The following is a 19,661-nucleotide window of genomic DNA, read 5'->3' as shown; positions in this document are numbered from 1 at the left end:
GGGAGATAGCTGAATGGTTAACAGCACTGACTGCTTTTATGGAAGACCCAAGTTTCATCCCCAGCACCCACATCAGCTCTCAACTGCCTGTTGCTTTCCGATCTGGAGGATGTGATGCCTCTGTCCTTGTAGGCACCTGAACTCATGTGCCCTCACATGCACATACACAGAAACACACACACACACACACACACACACACACACACACACACACACACACTTAAAGACAATAAAATAAATCTTTAAAAATAGTATTCAAGTAGATAGCATGATAACATGGTAAGAATTTAGTAATCTAGAGAAAATGCAAAAACAAAGGTTGAGTATTAATTGGTTTATTATTATTTTCCAGTTCCTGTATTTTCCAAAAAACTTTATATAAGATATATAATTAATCTTAATAATAATCTATGACATAATTTTATAAGCTTAATAATTTGTATAAGATTAAACATCTAATGAAACAGAACAAAATATGATCCCTGATCTGTTGAACTCTTTCTCCCAGTCATATTTAAAATGGAATATACTTTCCTTAATGAAAATGTAAAATAGTAGAGAGAACACTCTATCATTCCTTTGAAACTACCTCCTATTACATTACTCTTTCCCATTGTTTTCACCTCTTACTCATGGTTTACACACAAACACACACTCACAACAAGACATGGGTATATTATATTATATTATATTATATTATATTATATTATATTATATTATATTATATTATATTATATATATTGTAATTATATGTACTGCACATATAATTTGGCAACCAATTTACTTATTCATATCTATCTTAACACATTTTCCATTTTAATATATATTAGCCCACCTTAATTTTTTAATTGCTATAAAACATCCAACAATATTTCTACACCTTAGTTTCTATCACCCTGCTACATCTAGTGAATATTTAACCAGTTTCATTATTAAAAGTACTGTTGGGGTGAACACTGTACTACACATATCTTTTTGTACCAGGAATTAGTACTAGAGAATCATAAGATCCAGGCTCTGTTACATTCTCTTAAAAATTAAGTAATATTAATTCTTTCAGTAATATACTTTCTCTTAATAATTATGAACAAAATATCTTACATTTAAAATAATTTTATACTGTTTTATAGACTTACTCCCTCATGATATTATTTGGGTCAATACTAAATTTGGCTTTACAAGATTTTCATATTAGTTCCTTTCAAAGCCTTGTCTGTAATTTAAACTGGATGTGTGAATAAAATTTCAAGGTCCTCAATTGGAAACAGGTAGAATGTTAAGGAGCTGAGATTTCAGTATCTGCTCATATGAGAATTTACCTTCTTCTGCTACTGCCGAACGCTAGTAGTAAAGACCACTGTGTCCAAATAGATAGAAGGAACTAAAAGGAGGGAGGATTTCTTCTTACCTCACAGTTCAAAGGGTAGAGTCCTTGACAGGGAAAACACAGCAGAGTTCATGGCAGTAGGAGCACACAGGTGGCACTCCTCATCTGCAGACTGGAAGCAGAGAGCTCCTGCTGGAGGATGGCCACTCTCTAACGAATACCCTTCCTAGCCTGTGCCCATCAGGTAGGTCCCATGGTCAAAAGGTTCTACAGCTTTTCAAAACAATGTCATGAGCTGAGGAACAGATATTCAAACACATCAGCCTGTGAGGACATTTTTTACATTCAAATCTTAACACCCATAATGATAACTGAGACAAAAGCTGGCTAAAGCCCTAAACCCCAGGACAAAACAGAAATAGACATTCTACTAAGTATTAACTTTTACAAGTTTAAGATGATCTACCAGTGATTTAACTGAAATTAGAACCAAACTCAACATTAACTGCACTAGAATGGTGACAGATGGTTTTCTAAAACTCAGAAACATTCGTGGCTAATAAACAACAGAAAGTATCATTAGTGTTAAATGAAAAAATACTGATCAAAAATTTTGTATTTTATGACATACTTTTTCTTAAGTAAAGGTGAAATAATGAAATTGCCAAATAAGCAAAAGCTGGTAGACCTTATTTCTGGTATATTTTCACTAAGAAATGCTGAATGACATTCTTAATGTGAAAAGGAATAATCTTGCAAATGACTTGAAGTGGAAAATACATGGATGAGTAAAGGAATACTTTTCTTGAATTGCTTAGAAGTTGATTGATGGACTTCTAGATAACACGGCAGATTCAAACTGCTTTTGAGCAAGCAGTGGGTGGTTATAGTAAGTGAAACAGGCTGAGCAGGACCACCATCCTGCTCAGACTAGCAACTCCTGCCATACCCAGCACTCATCCCTAAACACCTAATGACAGTCAGGTAACTTGTGCTGACGCAATGCAACTGTGCAGCTGCATAGGAGCCACAGTTTGGGATACTCCCTGTGGGCTCTGATTCCCTCTGAACCAACCTAGAAAGTGCGTCTGCTAGCAAACAGCCCGCAGAACTTGTACCACAGGTGAGTTTCTGCCTTGAAACTCTCACTTACTACTGCCCCTGGAAACAGCCTGACATGACCACCACAAATGAGCCCTGGCACCCAAGCAGCCATTAGTGGGCAATGGGTGCTCATGCTAGACCTGCAGTCACCATCCCTGTCCCCACCTTAGTGGGTCCAAAGCCAAGAAGTTCTAGTTGAAAGAAATTTACATTACAGAAGTGCCTATCTGCAAGACCACATAGGCTTCATGAGTCTAACAGCTGACCTCACTGGAAGTCTCCCCAGTAACTGGGAAACTGATAACAATACAGGGGAGGGAGGAATCTCATAGCCCACTGGGTGAAAAAATTGGACCCAAATCTTCTTTTGCAAGTTACTATCCTTCCCTTTGCTTTTGCTTGGTTTGTATATAAGTTTGTATGTTTTGGTTTTATAGCAGTTTTGTTTCTTTGTTTTTGTTATGTTTTGTCATGTCTTTGTTTCTTTTTTTCCTAATGAGTTAGTAGTTTAGTTTCTCTTCCTAACTGTTTATTTTTATAATTATTTGCCGTTTTGTACTTTGTTAAGTCACTGTGTTTTAGCTTTTATCTCATCACAATAGGCCTTTCTAATTCTCCATCTTTTCTTCACCCACTCGTCTGCATTTCTTTCCTTACAGTCTCTGCCTCCCCTGCCTTCACCCCATATGCCTTCCTTCTCATTCATGCTTTACCTCCTTTTAGCTCTTTTCCTGTTCTTTTTCATTTCTCTACTGAAGTGCTGATACCCTTTGCTCTAGAAAGTCAAGTACATTTTCTCCAGCCAGTGTTCTGTCACCACTGTCTCTGAAGCAAAATGAGGAAACAGGACCAAAGGGTCTCCTACAGCCAGGCAAAAACAGGAGTACTGATAAGTAAGAGATAACGTCATGCCCCCCTCCCCCCCCAAAAAAAAGCTGCAGAAAAGGTAATTCCTAATGAAGACATCCCTCTTGGAGGACTCAGACAACCAAATACATTTGGGAAGAAGGAGAGATAAAACAGAGACATATCCATCTCAATAGATGCACTGAACACAACTAGGAAACACAAAGAATAAGAGGCAAGGACTTACCCTTGCTCCATTCCAAACTTCCAACTCCACACTGTGGAAACACAAAGCCCCCGAGATAGCTGAAATGTCTGAGAAAATTCAGATATTATTTTTTAAAAAGAATTAATAGCTGCCATGTCCTTGCATGGCTTGGGTCCAGGAACCCTGATTTGGATCTATGAGGGACTAAAGAAAGGACAGACACATGTACAGAAAGGCTTCTCAGAAGAAGAAACCACAGCACCCTGGAAGCTCAGTATGTGTTTATTATATACAGTTGAACAGGGAAGTGGGATTATTGCACTACAGATAAACAGGGTTACCGTACACAGGTGAACAAGGAAACAGGACTAACCTCAGTAAGAGCAGGCTCTGTGGGGGAGTCTTCAGGCCATAACCATCCTGGAGAGGAAAGCTACCGTGGATGTTTTCTGCACACACTGTCAACATTTGCACTTGGACCTGATGGAGGCTTTCCTATCCCTCTGAGCTTCACCCTGGGCAAGCTTTGCCACTCCCGTGGGTCGGAGGAATTTGGGTCTTTCACATGGGCGTGCCCATGTCAAGCAACATACATTGACTCAGAACTTAACTCCCCAAATGGCCATATCAAGGATTTAAAGGAAAAAATCAGATAACAAATTAAGGTAATATATTCAGGGTCTCAGTAAGACAGTCCTGAAAGGAACAAAACAGTAAATTGGGGTCAAAAGCCCAATATATGGAAGAACATATAAGCCAGGATAGGGAAACCCTGAAAAGAAACCAAAATGAAATGCAGGAAATAATCCTTCAAACAAAAACTACCGGTGGTGGCACACGCCTTTAATCCCAGCACTCGGGAGGCAGAGGCAGGCGGATCTCTGTGAGTTCGAGGCCAGCCTGGTCTACAGAGCGAGATCCAGGAAAGGTGCAAAGCTACCTGGTCTCGAAAAAACCAAAAAAAAAAAAAAAAAAAAAAAAAAACCTACCACATAAAGTGTCACCAGCAGACACTGCATGCAAAAGAATGAATTTCAGGGATAGAGGAACGGTTAAGATAACATACTGAGACATAGAAGAAGGACGTAGTTAATGGGCATGACCAATACTTCCAAGAAGTCTGGGAGAGATTCCAAACCTTACAATCCGTCAGATGGGAGATAAGATAAAAACAAAACAAATAGACAGACTAATAACAAAAATCTCCCAAAAGCTGGAGAAAGAAGTCCACATCCAAACATCTGAGGCATACAAAGGTAACAGTTTAGTTAACTTCTAGGTCTTAAGGTAATTGGGTTCTAAGTCATTTGATTTACAAAGAACACCTTATCCTATTTATTTCTTCAATAGTCCACTCAACATATTTGCGTGCCTACCATCTACCTATTACTTTTAAATTCTGAAGGTAGAATGGTAACAATAATAAATAAATTAACAAATAAGTAAACATAAAATTTTTTTTTGAGAATGAGGTTAAGGACAAAACTTGAACAGTGAAAATGTATGTAATGTATATGGTGTAGGGAATGAAAAAGTGAAACACTGGATCTCAAAGAGAAGGAAACTTCAAGAAGCTCTCTTTGGAGAATCTCTTTGGCAAAAACCTGAAATACATGAAGGATCTAGTCATGCAAACACACAAGAAAGCTTTGCAGGCAAAAGGACAACCAAGTACAAAGGCTTTCAAATGTGAATATGCTTGGGCTCAGGGAATAGATGTGCAGTGTGTCTGGAATGGAGGCACAAAGAGAAAACTCACAGGAGATGAGATCAAAGTGTGAATATATGAGGTCTTCTTCCCTATTTAGTGCAGGGTTTTATGTTGTTGTTTTTTCTACACCTAGTTCTCTTTTAAATTTTTTGCCAGTTAGCAATAGTAACTAAATAAGAGGAGCAACCACACATTTCTTACAAGTAACAAGCTTTATTCTCTATAGAATCACCACATTCTTAGCTACTTAATGGTATTCAAGTCATAACATAAGACAGCTATCAAAATCAGAATGCCACCTGGAGGGGCTTTAAGAAGCTTACAAGGTGACCTTTCCTTCATGAAGTCACCTCTAGGCCAAAACTGCTTTTTAGCCTGTGAATTTAGAAATTTAACATAGTTAGTGTGTTAATGTCAAGTATCCCATATTACTATAATACAAGCAAACTCTATAGAGACAGGTAATTTATGAATCACAATACTGCATCTTCTTTATGAAAAACAGCTTGCATGGAAATCAAGTCAGTCACATGCATCTAAGTGTTGTTGGCCTGCAGGCAGTTTGTGGGGGCATTTTCTTGATTGGGGCATTTCCAATTGATGTGGGAGGGTCTAGCTCACTGTGGGCAGTGCTATCCTTGGGTGAGTGGTCCTGAGAGGCATAAAAAACCACAGTGAGCAAGCCATGAGGAACAAGCCTGTAAGCAGCTAAGCAGAGGGATCCTCAGTTGAAGAAATGAATTCCTCCATAGCCTCTGCTTCAGTTCTTGCCTGAGCTCCTGCTCTGCCCTCCCTACATGATGGACTGTGACTGGACAGGTGAACAGAACAAGCCCTTTCCTCTCAAGCTGCTTTTCAGTGTTTTATCACAGCAACAGAAAGCAACATGCATTGTCATTAGCCTATTCTTTGTCTCCAGTTTTCTGCCAGTGGGTTCTTTTTCTAGCTGTAGTAACATCTGCTGTAACAGCTAGTTGTGGCTTACCGAAGGGTAATTTCACAAATCAGTTAGTTTGCAACTCTGATAAAACAGATTAACCATTTTCTACTTGTTAGGCGTCTAGGAACATGAATTTAATCATATTCAGTAACTGTATTCTTAGAGTATATTTTGTTAGATTATTAATGAATAAGCACACATAGTAGATACAGTATTTACAAATGAATATTGTGTTTGTTAGTTACCAACTTGACATAAACAAGAGTCACCTGGAAAGAGAGAGTCTCAATTGAAGAATTGCTTCCATCAAATTGGCCTATGGGCATGTCTGTGGGAACATTTTCTTAATTGCTAACTGATGGATGTGGGGTCAGACCACTTCGGGTGGTCCCATCCCTGGACCTGGGCCTGGGTGTTGGTTAACCGAGCAAGCAAATAAGCAGCATTTCTCCACAGTCTCTGCTTTAGTTTCTGCCTACAGGTTTTCTGCTTGAGTTCCTGCTCTGAAATTCCTCAGTGATGGCCCATAATCTACAAGCCCAAAAAAGACTTTCCTCCACAACTTACTTTTGGTCATAGGGTTTATCACAGCATCAGAAAGCACACTATACAAATTTATACTTTTTAAAGAAATTCAATATATTGAAAAGCTTCTTTTGGATATAGTTTCATTATTTAATATGTTTGTTATGTTTAATATATTTGGCAAGCTGGGACTCTGTCGTCCCCCATTATTTAGTGATTTCATGTAGAGCACCTTCTATATATTAGGAAGCATCTATTGTATTAGGTTTCCATACTGCCATTCAAATGGCCCTTAATTTTAGCTAACTCTCCCTGTATTCTCTCATTATCCACCTCTCCCCTCCCCATTGATCCTCCCATTCTAGCCCTCTCCCACCATCCATAACTATTTATTCTATTACCCTTTCCTAACAAGATCTGTATCCCCACCCCTTTGTCCCTTACCCTATACCCAACCTTTTTGGTTCTACAGATTGTAGCCTGGATATTATTGACTTAATAATAGCTAATATCCATATATAAGCACACGTATATGCTATATTTGTTTTTCTGGGTCTGGGATACCTCACTCAGAAGGATTTCTTTTCTAGTTTTATCCATTTACCTGCAATTTCAGGATGTCTTTTTTTTCAATAGCTGAGTAATACTCCATTGTATAAATACGTCACATTTTCTTTATTCATTCTCCTGTCGAGGGACATTGAGATTGTTTCTAATTTCTGGCTATTATGAATAGAGCAGCAATAAACATGGTTGAATAAGTCTCTGTAGTAGGATAAAGTGTTCTTTAGGTATGTGGCCAAGAGTGGTATAGCTGAATCTTGAGGAAAATTGATTCCTTTCTTACTGAGGAACTGCCACAGTGATTTCCATAGTGGGTTTTTGCATTCTCCCCAGCAATGGAGGAGTGTTCCCCACTCCACATCCTTGCCAGCCTGAGCTGATGCTTGTTTTATTGTTCCTAATCACTCTGACTGTTTGATGAACTCTCAAGGTAGTTTTGATTTGCATTCCCCTGATACTAAGGACGTTGAACATTTCTTTAAGTGTTTCTCAGTCATTTGAGTTTTCTCTTTTAAGAATTCTCTGTTTAGCTCTGGCTTAGTTAGAGTTTCTATTGCTGTGAAGAGACACCATACAGTTTCAGAGGTTCAGTCCATTACCGTCATGGCAGGGAACATGGCAGTGTGCAGGCAGATGTAGTACTGGAGGAATAGCTGAGAGTCCTACATCTTGTAGGCAACAGGAAGTGGACTGACACACTGGACAGTATCCTGAGCATAGGAAACCTCAAAGACTGTCCCCACAGTGACACACTTCCTCCAACAAGGCCATACCCACTCCAACAAAGCCGTATCTCCTAACAGTGGCACTCCCTATGAGATTATAGGGGCCAATTACATTCAAACTACCACATTCCACTCCCTGCCCTCCATAAGCTTGTAACAATGTCATAATGCACAATGCATTTAGTCCAACTTTAAGTCTGAATAGTCTATCACAGTCTCAACAATGTTTAAAAGTCCCAAGTTCAAAGCCTCTTCTGAGATTCATGCATCTCTTAACTGTCATCACCTGTAAAAATCAAAATCAAAAAACATTACATACTTCCAACACATAATGGCACAGGATTACATTACCATTCCAAACATAGGGAAGGGAGCATAGTAAGGAAATACTGGACCAAAGTAAGACCAAAAACCAGCTGGACAAACTCCAAACTGCATCTTCATGTCTGATGTTAAAACAGTCTTCAGATCTTCAATTCCATTCAGCTTTGTTGACTGCAACACACTTCTTGGACTGTTTCCACTCCCTGTTAGCAGCTCTCCTTAGCAGGTATCCCACAACGCTGGCATCTCTAACATCTTGGGTTCTCCAAGGCAATCTAGGCTTCAACTTCACACTTTCATGCACTGGCCTGTCTACTAGGCCTCTGTTAAGGGACACCCTTGACTCATGCCTGGCCTCTACGACTTTCTTTAGGTGAAGAGGCAAATTCCATAGCCCTTTTCTTCTATCTTTAACTCTAAAGCCAGAGCCATGTGGCCCAAGCTGTTGTTGTTGTCGTCGTCATCGTTGTCGTTGTTGTTGTTGTTGTTGGTGGTGGTGGTGGTGGTGTATGTGTTGGCTTCCCCTCTTTTGATTTGCTACTTTGGGATTATTTATTCCCTGAGTTTTCTTGGGTGTAGTTAACTTCTTTTTATTGGGGTTTTCCTTCTAGTGCCTTCTGTAGGGCTGGATTTGTAGATAGAAATTGCTTAAATTTTGTTTTATCATGGAATGTCTTATTTTCTCCATCTACTGTGATTGAAAATTTTGCTTGGTATAACAGTCTTGGCTGGCATCTGTGGTCCTAAAGTCTGTAGCACACCTTTACAGGCCCTTCTGGCACTGAGAGTCTTCATTTAGAAGTCCAGTGTTATTTTCATAGGTCTTTTTCCCTTGAAGATTTTAATATTCTTTGTTCTGTACATTTAGTGTTTTGATTATTATGTGCCAAGGGGACTTTCTTTTCTGGTTCAGTCCATCTGGTGTCCTGTATACGTCTTGTACCTTGATATACATTTCTCCTTTAGGTTGGGGAAATTTTCTTTCTGAGATTTTGTTGAAAATATTTTCTGGACCTTTGACATGGGCTTATTCTCCTTCTATTCCTATTATTCTTAGACTTGTTCTTTTCTTAGTGCTCCAGTTTTCCTGGATGTTTTGTGCTAGGAGTCTTTTAGATTTAACGTTTTCCTTGACTGAAGTATCCATTTTGTCTATTGTATCTTCAATGCCTGAGAATCTCTCTTTCATCTCTTGCAGTCATTTTGTGAGGCTTGCCTCTGAGGTTCTTGTATGAGTACCTACATTTTTAATTTCCAGATTTCTCTCAGTTTGGAGTTTCTTGATTGATTCTATTTCCACTTTCATATCTTGAACTATTTTATTTATTTCCATCCACTCTTTGTTTGTGTTGTCACAGAATTCTTTAAGGGGTTTATTAGCTTACTCTTTAAGGGCCTCTGTCATCTTCATAAAGGCTATTCTAAGGTCTTTTCTTTTGCCTCAGCTATGTCGAAATACTCAAAGGCTACTGTTGTAGCTTTGCTAGGCTCTAGTAGAAATATATTGTCCTGGCTGTTATTGAATATGGTTTTTATGCTGGCATCTAAGCATGTGGGATTGGGAAGATTGTAATTTTAGGTGCTGATATCTGGTCTTGTCTTTGTTGGGTGGGTGTTTTGTTCCTTGGTTTCTGTTTTCTCTCTGGTTCTTAGGAGAGTGTAGTATCTGTGTGTTGCCTGGTAGGAAATTCTTCTGGAGATCTGACAGGCATGGCCAGTGGGGGTTCTAAATAAAATGTGTTTTACTTAGGTAGTGGGAAGTAACATTTAAGAATGGGGATGGGATAGGGAGGGGCTTAGGGGTCCACAGGAGGGAGGAGAGCAGGGTGTTCCATCAGAATCTGCTTAGTCCCCTAGGAATGGGGCAGAGAGTGAGGAGAGGCCGCAGTAGAAGGTCTGCTACAGAACTGAGGATGAGACTTGGGGATTGGACTTGGAGGAATGGAGGGGAGAGGTGAAGATTTTCAGTTAGCCTTCTTGCTTCCCTGGTCAGAGTGGCCTGTGGGATTCTGGGGAATTCTGATATAAAAATTCTGCTGGAGTTGAGGTCAGGGATAAAGCAATGAGTGGGCACAGGAAGGTTGGTAGGGGAGCTCTGTGTGGTCCACTGGAGATGGGGGCAGGGGAGGAAAGGGGGCTGCAGCAGGCTTTCTGCTGAAGAGTTGGGCATGAGACTAGGGGATTGGAATTGAAGGAGCAAAGGGAGAGGTGAAGACGTGTAGTCAGCCTGCCTACTTCCCTGGTTGGAGTTGTCTGCTGGTTCCCAGGGAGTGCCTGATGGAGTTAGTGTAGAGAGCCGTGCACGGCCGTGCCTCAAAGACGGCGCAGCGTCTGGCTTCTGCCTTCCCGATGGCAGGTGCTCCTTATTTGGCTAAGGCTAGGATCTGGCTTGCTTCTGCACACCTGGACTTAATCTGGCTTGCTTGTACGTGTCTGACCCTAGCGGCATTGTCCACGTGGCACCACGGGGTTGATTTGCCCAGTGGCTATAAAAGGGCGTGGGCTGGCTTTCTTGGAGGTGATTGTGAGGGTGACTGTGAGAGGGTGACAGTGAGAGAGGAGAGAGAGAAGAAGAAAAAGACTATCCCCGGGGTCAGAAGATTGTTCAGGGTTCCTGAATAAACTGCTTAGAGAAGAGTCTGGCGTTGCGTCATCCTTGCTGGTAGAGGCGGACGCGACAGTTAGGGTCTGGGATAAAGCACTGAGTAGGGGGAGGGAGGTTAGGAGTGGAATATCTGTGTGATCCCCTGGAGAGGGGGTCAGGGGTGGGGATGGTGGCCACAGCTGGTTTGGTCTGCTGCAGAGCTGTGGATAAGGCTGGGGATTTGGATTTGGAGGAGCTGAAGGAGAGGTGAAGATCTCCAGTTAGCTTACCTATGTCCCTGGTCAGTCTATAGTCATTTATTTTTAATCCTTATAAAGTCATTTTTCTTTGCTAGCATGTCAACAAGCCTGGTTTGCTAAGTAGAATATTTCATCTGATTTTGCAAAATTAGCAAGCATGAATATATGTATATACATTATATATTTATATAACTTATTGCAATTTATTTGAAGTATTAGTTGATGAGTTTTTACTTTGTTTTTATATCAGTATTTTGAAATGTTTATACTGTCATTCCAGTTCTGCTGTTGGTGCACAGTGATGTTTCAACATGATTGCTTTCCTTGGTCACCTATTTTATTTTGTGTGTTTAAAAATATGTTCTATGAAGATGAAGTAGTATATAGTATCCATCATCCTATCAAAAGTATGTAGTCTGTAAGCACAGGAAAGAGCCCCTGAGCACTAATGGAGGATCTGAGTAAAAGACAGAAGCAAGAGGAGACTGAGCATGTGGCCCAATCTGGGTCCTGGTAGTAAAAGCTATAGTAGTGCCTAATATTTATATGCCTGTATATATGTACATACATATATATGTATGCATGTATAATAGGTACCTATCTCAGTTCTATTATTATGTAATTGTATTGTTAATTTAAGATAAATATTGGGCTGAAGAGATAGCTCAGTGAGTGATAGCAAATGCCTTTAAGCTTAACCTGAGTTACATCCCCAGAACCCACATGGTGGATGGTGAGAACCAAGTTCCACAAGTTGCCCTGTGACTTTCACATATGTGCTCCCTGACACACACACACACACACACACACACACACACACACACAACTAAGTAAATGTAAAAATAAATGTTTAACTATGAGATATCATTTTAGATACATAAGGATGGCTGTTAACAATGGCAAATAGTAATACATATTTTGAGGGTGTAAGGAAATTGGAACTGTCACATATTACAAGTGGGAATGTAAAATGGTGCTGTCATTCTGGAAAATAGTTCTTCAGAGGGTTAAACATGAAGTTACCACATGACCTAATAACTCTTTTCCTAGGTTTATAGGCAAGGTGCACACAAAATATGTCACACAAAGACCTATACATGAGTATTCATAATAGTATGATCATAACAGCTAAAAATGGGAAACAACTCAAACATTCATCAACAGGTGGACTAGATATCATATAATGGGATATTATTTGACAGTAAAAACGATGGAATACTGATACAGTCTACTTCATAGCTGATCCTTAAACATATTATGCAAAGTGAAAAAAGCCAGTTACAAAGAAAACCTATTGTATGATTCTATTTATATGAAATGCACAGAATAGGCAAATGTGTAAAAGGAAAATTAGATTAGTGGTTGCCTCGTGCAAAGAGTGGGGTAGAGGAATGGAATTGAGTGCTAATGGTTACTTGTGTTTTTAGGAAGTAAATGAAAATGTTTTAAAACAGATTGTGGTTATGTTTATATAGTTCTGTGAACATGCTAAAAGTAATTTGTCCGATTTACATAATGGATTACGTGAATTGTTTAACTACCATGACCTATATTATTGCTTGGGTGTTGACCTGTGTTGCTTGCATCCTGGAACTCTGACTAGGGGCATCCACACATGTACAAAGCTGGAATCAAGTTGGGGGATCTGCTACTTCCAGTGGAAGGTACCTACTATCACCATTTTGTTGTTGGGGGGTTGGCTCTTTTTTGGGGGGTGCGCCACCCAGCTCCTAAGTAAATCACACACAGAGGCTTATTCTTACTTATGAATGCCTGGCCTTAGCTTGGCTTAGTTTCTTGCCAGCTTTCTTAACTTAACTTATCCCATCTACCTTTTGCCTCTGGGCTTTTCCCATTCTCTTACTTCTGTAAATCTTACTCTGTTGCTGGTTGTGTAGCTGGGTAGCTGGCCCCTGGAGTCCTCCCCATTCTCTGGCTACTTCTAGATCTCTCTTTCCAGGTTTCTCTCTATATGTACTCTCTACCTGCCAGCCCCACCTATCCTTTCTCCTGCCTTGCTATTGGCCAGTTCTTCATTAGACTATCAGGTGTTTTAGACAAGCACAGTAACACAGCTTCACAGAGTTAAACAAATGCAACATAAGCAAAAGTAACACACCTTAAAATATTCTACTGTAGCAGGAATCTTAGAGTCTTATTAATAAAATCAAACCTGAGGCAAGTTATTGGGGTGAAATGCTGGATGGTCAAAGAGACAGAACAAGCCACAGCTAACCTCACCTGGCCAACTTCTCAGCTGATCTTGTTTCCTCAGACTGGAAGCTTCTGTGTCCTCATCCCAATTGCTCTCAGCTGAACTGCTGCTTGAAAGCCTGAAGCTTAACCAGGCAAATGCTTAACCAGGCAAATGCTTAACCAGCCAAATGCCTAACCAGCCAAATGCCTCTAGTTTTTGGTCTCCACGCCTTATATGTCTTTCTGTTTTTGCCATCACTCCCTGGGATTAAAGGCTGGCTTTCTGGGATTAAAGGCATGAGTCACCATGCTTGGCTGTATCCTTGAACAGATGGATTTCTGCCTCTGGAATGCTAGGATTAAAGGCGTGTGCTACCACTGCCTAACTTCTATGTTTAATATTGTGGTTGTTCTATCTCTGACCCCAGATAAGTTTATTAGCATGCACAATATTTTGGGGAACACAATACCACATTCTACTATATCACCATAATTCAGAACCTCAATATGTTTATTAGGCATGGGGAGATGGGTTAGCTAGCCTTGGTAGGAGGACTGTAGGTGAGCAGTTGTAGGCTGTAGACATACTGGAGGAGGAAGCAGCAGTTGCTAGTCTTTGAACACACTAGTCAGTTGTTTATAAACAGTCAAACACTCTTTGGTACTCCTCTTCAGCCCAGCTTCATGGAGAAATAACTTAACCAATTTCCCATGACTCAGAGACCTTGGAGTCCTTGACATGGCTATGCCCATCTCAGCAATATACATTCACTCAGAGTTTCCTCTGATTTTAACAAACAAGATAGGAATGCTTTGTATAGTCAGAACTAATATAGGAATATTTTATTTGTTTTTCACTTACTATTGTTTGAGTATTTTATGCTATTATTATTTTTCAGAATCCTCATACATGAGTATTGTAACTACATCCTTTCCACCCCATACTCTCTCTACTACAATCCCTCTCATGACCTCCTCGATGCCTCTCAACTTCACGACCACCTCTTCTTTAATTATTATTATGTGTTTAGGGATGCCTGCTTGGGATTGGATATCAATCTCTATCAATAGATATCAATATCTGTCAGGGGGGCTTATTCCTGGAGAAGGCTGATTCTCCCTCTCTAAGTAACCATTAATTTTCTATAGCTTTTCATTTAGGAGCTATATGAACATAAGGCCTTCATCAGGCCTTATGAGATGCCTCCCATCAATACTGAAATGTCAACTGGTATTGTCACTGTGTAGATCTTGTTTAGGGGACTATATTGTGAAGAATTCATGGATGTGACTCTGTCATGTATAGAGGACACTATCTTGTAGCACATATCCTGGTCCTCTGGTGTAGTCGGAAGATTTCCTGTATCTCGGCTTGCCGGTGGTCGGGACAGATCTCTCCCACTCACATTCCCCAAGTAAACACACAGAGGCTTATATTAATTATAACTGCATGGCCATGGCTGAAGCCTTTTGCTAGCTAGCTCTTATATCTTAAATTAGCCCATAACTATTAATCTATGTATCTCCACATGTTTCCTGGTTTACCTGTGTCCCATTACATGTTGCTCCTTGGGCGGCTCACTGGTGTCTCTCTCCCTTTCTTCCTGTCTCTCCCTTTGAATTTCCTGCCTGCCTCTAAGTTGTCTTGCCATAGGCCAAACGGCTTTATTTATCAACCAATCAGAGCAACTCATATTCGCAGCATACAGAAAGACTTCCCCCATCACTCTGGCTCTTACAATCTTTTGCCCCCATCTTTGGCCATGATCTCTGAGCCTTGGTGTAGTTGTATTTCTGTGTATCTGCTGGAGATAGGCCCATTCACAGTCAGTTGTTCTCTACACTGTGACCAATTGTGTATTTCTGAAATGTTCATTTTGCTGCTAAATGAAGCATCTTTGAGGGGTAAGGGCTATGCTTATCTGTGGATAAGGATATGTATTCGGAATGCAGTTGGGAATTATACTGGTTTAGGAAAGTAGCAGCAGTAGGTTTTCCTCTGGGGTCCATGACCTCTCCAGCTCCTGGTAGTTTACTACCTGGTTTACAGTGACAGGTGTGCATTCTCTCCAAGCACTGAGTGGGCAGTAAGTCCACTTAGATGGCTATTCATTACCCCTGAGAGATAAGTGCTACTTGTATACCATAGAATACATCTTGACATGCTGGTCATTGTTGTGGGTCGTGGGCTTTACAGCTAGCTAAAGTTTTTAGTTTCTTTACACCCTTGGCATTTTTGGATGCTAAGAGAGCTAGGCCTCAGGGAGAAGGATTCCAGGTCAGTTTCAGTTTGGTTCCTCCAAGCCCTGTGTTTGAAGTGTGTGGTGTCTTCAAAAATCGGGTCTTACCTTCAAATTCTCCACACAAAGTAGGAGAGAATCCTTGCCAACTATACATCTAATAAATGATTGCTAACCAGAATATACAAAGAACTAAAAAAGCAGTGAAAAAAACAAATTACCCAATTAAAAATAGGCTATGGATCTGAACACAGAGTTCTCAAAAGAAGAGAGAAAATTTGCTAAGAAGCATCTTTAAAAGTGTTCAGTATTCTTAGCAATTAAGGAAATGCAAATTAAAAGTACTTTGAGATTTCATCTTACCCTGCTCAGCATGACTGAAATCAAGTAAACAGCTAATAACAATGCTGGTGAGGATGTGGGAAAAGGGAAACCTCATTCACTATTGGTGAGAGTCCACTATGGAAATCAGTGTGGTAAAGTCTCAAAAAGTTAAAGTTAGATGTACCATTTTATCTAGCTGTAACTCTTGGTGTATGCCCAAAGGACTCAACATCCTACTTCACAGGTAGCTTCTCAGCCATGTTCACTGCGGCTCTATTCACAATAAATACCTAGGAAACAGAACAACCTAAATAATCTACTTATGAATGGGTAATGAAAATGTAGCATGTATACTGAACTCCATTCAGCTTTTTAAAAAATGAAATCATGAAATTTGCAGGTAAATGGATAAAATTTTTTTAGCTTTTTGTGGCCAGACACCACATCACTTGGAATTTCCACTGCTTCATTACCTTGCAGTGTGTCATTGTCTGGCTCAGAATAAATTTCCTCAGCTACCTAAGGGCAAGGAAATAGACCACATCAGCTCTTACATCAGTGGTTCTCAGCTTGTGGGTCACAACACTCGATGTCCCTTCACAGGGCTTTCCTAGGACCACCATAAAATACAGATATTTACATTGTCATTCATAACAGTAGCAATATCACAGCTATGAAGCTGCAAGGAAAAGAGTATTTTGGTTGGGGTCACCACAACATGAAGAGCTGTATTAAAGGAGTTAGGAAGGTTGGGAACCCCTGACTTAGATCTTTTAAACATAGATAGATAGAGATATATGTTTCCGTGAGCCACTAACTGTAGAGAACAGAACCGTTTCTCTTAACTAGTGGTAAAGAAAGACATTAGAACAATTAAATTCAACTGAGTGTAATAGAACAATGAATGATCCATGAATTGTTAAGTCCTCAGAGCCTGAGGAGCTTCAGAAGGCTGTCAGTGGTGTGGGCAGGCAGCATTTCTGGGCAGCAAATGGAAGTGAGATACAGAAGTGACTCCACTGGCTACAGCCCATAGTGAGCACGGCCTTACCAGCTGGCAACCATGAGTTACTGAAACAGGGCTACTGGGATTTGCTGAGAACCAGCTGTGCTACAAATACATACTTTTAGGCTCTCAGTTTAGATGCTAAGATTGCAGTTCATCAGATAGGACTCAATAAAGAGGCAGCTGCAGGCCACATTCACTTAACACTGGGTAACTGCCTTGACAAACAGGGTATTCCATCCTGGATGTTTCATTTGGGTTCAAATCCTAAACACCGCAATTTGTGAGCTTTGAAATTGTGTTCAAATTACTCTGATTTTCAGTTTCTTCACACACACACACACACACACACACACACACACACACACACACACACGATAATAATACCTACAGCATAAGGTATTATGGTCATTTCATGTAGGAAACTTTCAGCACTAATAATATTTTGAATACTTACATAATTTTTGTTTGTATTGATTATTCCAGTGAATGATTTCTAATTGAGTGCTTCCCTCTAGAGGAGTCAGAGTGTCTGTTATTAACTGTTGACTGTGCATGCTCACAAGCACTGTTGTTGTGTACTGTTTTCTAACAGGTACAGCATAAGAGATATGATGCAATTCTTAAGCGTTTGCATTGCCAGGTGAACAAGATTCAGTTAAACAGGAGGAAATGGCAATGGAACATCCAACAACTGGAAAAAACTGCAGCTGAGTTAAAAAAGCGCCTCGGAGTGAAAGAAGCCCAGGAAATACAGAACAGACCAACAGCATCGTGGGAAAGAATACTGTGAAGACCCTTTGGGCTCCTGAGAGCCAGCACCCAGTGGCAGAGGCCTGTCTCAATGACCGATATTTTCTTTTTCTTTTTCCTCCTCCTCTTCCTTCTCTTTGTTTCAGTCACGTATCTAATGGTTAAAGTGCCTCCTATCTATAGTGCGTGGTAGAAAATAGCAGGGCTTACAGGAAGCTAGCCAAAGAGTGTGTGTGCATTCAGATGTTCCTTACACTCCTGAATGCCTCCATATAATAATGTTGAATTCACTACCCTACAAAGTGAAAATTTAGAAGAAACAATTGGGTTTCCAAGGACTTCAATTGCTGAAGTATCTAAAAAATAGTTGTCTGTTTCAAACTTTTTATTAGATTTTTTTACAACTGTCTTTGCAATAGCCCATGAATATTAATATTCATGATAATATCATTATATGTTTAATGCATCAACTATTTTATTGTTTCCTCTTTTCTCCAGGAGGTAGCAATCATTTTCCTTTGTTTTTAAATAATATATTTTAGAGTGTTACAATACATAAAATTTGTGTTTACTCTTCAGTCTATAAATTCTTTATTCCTATATTGTGACTAAAATAAAATTATAGCATCATATAAGGCAGACATACAATAAAACTCTTCAAAGAGATATTTTTCCACATTGAAAGGCAAATTTTTTGTCAATGGCAATAAATTGAATGTAAAAACACCTTTGAAGATAAAATTGCTCTCTTTAATGCTCTATTGATCACAACTACAGAGAAGCAAAAATAAATATTAATTACTGAAGACACAGTTTTAAAATATTCACTTGTGGGATTACATAATTTCAAAGAAGCAACATTGAAAAGATATTCTGAATTCATTTCTCACCTTTCTGTGTGCCTAACATTCAGTAAGTATGTAGCTAATAGAAAACCTGATATTAGCAATCTCATTATGCCTGGTGTTAAGAGTCTTAGCACAGTTCAGAATGGTTTACTACAGTTAACACTTCACATGGCTGGGCCTGTAACATAATCAGCTTTGCTCCCAGACTCAGAAGTGCTACTACAGATAGAAAGGGTTAAACTTACAGACTATGCTCAGCTTGAGACAAGGTTGAACTAGATGCTGCATGTCTAGATATGTGTTAGCACAATATGCACGTTCAAAGCTCTGGTTTCCTCATCTCCCTTTAAGTTTGTAATTGTGATCACTAACAGCTTGAGTTATTGTGAAAGGACAGATACAGGCAGAAGGTGCTGCTTGCTGCTAAGGAACCCCGAGTCAAAATGGTCCAAGGCTGCAGAGTATGCTTTATTGAGGGTTGTTGGAGGTTCTCTTCCTATTGCCCTGATAAAATACCCTGACAAAAGTAACTTACAGGAGAAAAGGCTAATTTTAGTTTATAGTTCCAGGTTAAAGTTCATCTTGGCAATGAAGTCAGGGCATCAGGAGCTTAGTGCAGCTGACTGCATTACTTCCACAATCATTGGAGTGTTCTGTTTACAGGATGCCCAGCCCAGGGAATGGGCTCACCCATGGTAGGAAGGTCTTCCCACCTTTAATCAAGATAATCACCCAGACGTGCTCAGAGGTCCATCTTTCAGATGATTCTAACTTGTTAAGCAGGCAGTTAACCCTAACCGTCACAAGGAATTAGACCAGAAGCGTAGTCAAGAGTGGCTACACGCCCAGTGAAACCCCATGACTTGGGTAACAGGGGAGAGCATTTAAAAGAGTGGCTTGCTTCTAAGCCACAGTGCACCTGGTTTTATCTCAAGCTGACGTCGACATAGCATATTCCTGCTGCTGAAGGTGCCATATCTAGTCTTATAGCTGTACGTAGCACCCTTAGGTTTTGTTTATTTATATATGCTTGGAAACTATGCAGAGGAGTAAGGAGTCCACCCAGGGCTTCTTGAGACAACCATAATGATTATAATTCAAGACCTGAAGTCTAGTCAAACTAGAGTCCTCCGGTTATACATTTGAAGCTTCATTTTTAAATGAAGATATGAAGCA

General features: G+C 39.9%; 1 protein-coding gene across 3 annotated transcripts in view; it reads left to right on the top strand.

The window, feature by feature from the left end:
- The window catches only part of Ccdc122 (coiled-coil domain containing 122), a 50,323-nt gene extending 31,960 nt beyond the window's left edge, over window positions 1–18,363 (top strand). For all 3 annotated transcript variants that reach the window (XM_059273303.1, XM_059273304.1, XM_059273302.1), the window contains one exon: window positions 17,480–18,363. In XM_059273303.1, the coding sequence (XP_059129286.1) occupies window positions 17,480–17,677 (198 nt within the window). In that variant the 3' untranslated portion in view covers window positions 17,678–18,363. The remainder of the gene's footprint in view (window positions 1–17,479) is intronic.
- The last annotated feature ends 1,298 nt before the right edge of the window (window positions 18,364–19,661 follow it).

This window comes from Peromyscus eremicus, chromosome 9 (assembly GCF_949786415.1).
Source record: "Peromyscus eremicus chromosome 9, PerEre_H2_v1, whole genome shotgun sequence".
Classification (NCBI taxonomy): domain Eukaryota; kingdom Metazoa; phylum Chordata; class Mammalia; order Rodentia; family Cricetidae; genus Peromyscus; species Peromyscus eremicus.
The sequence above is the reverse complement of the archived record's forward strand: the minus strand, read 5'-3'. Positions and strand labels throughout refer to the sequence as shown.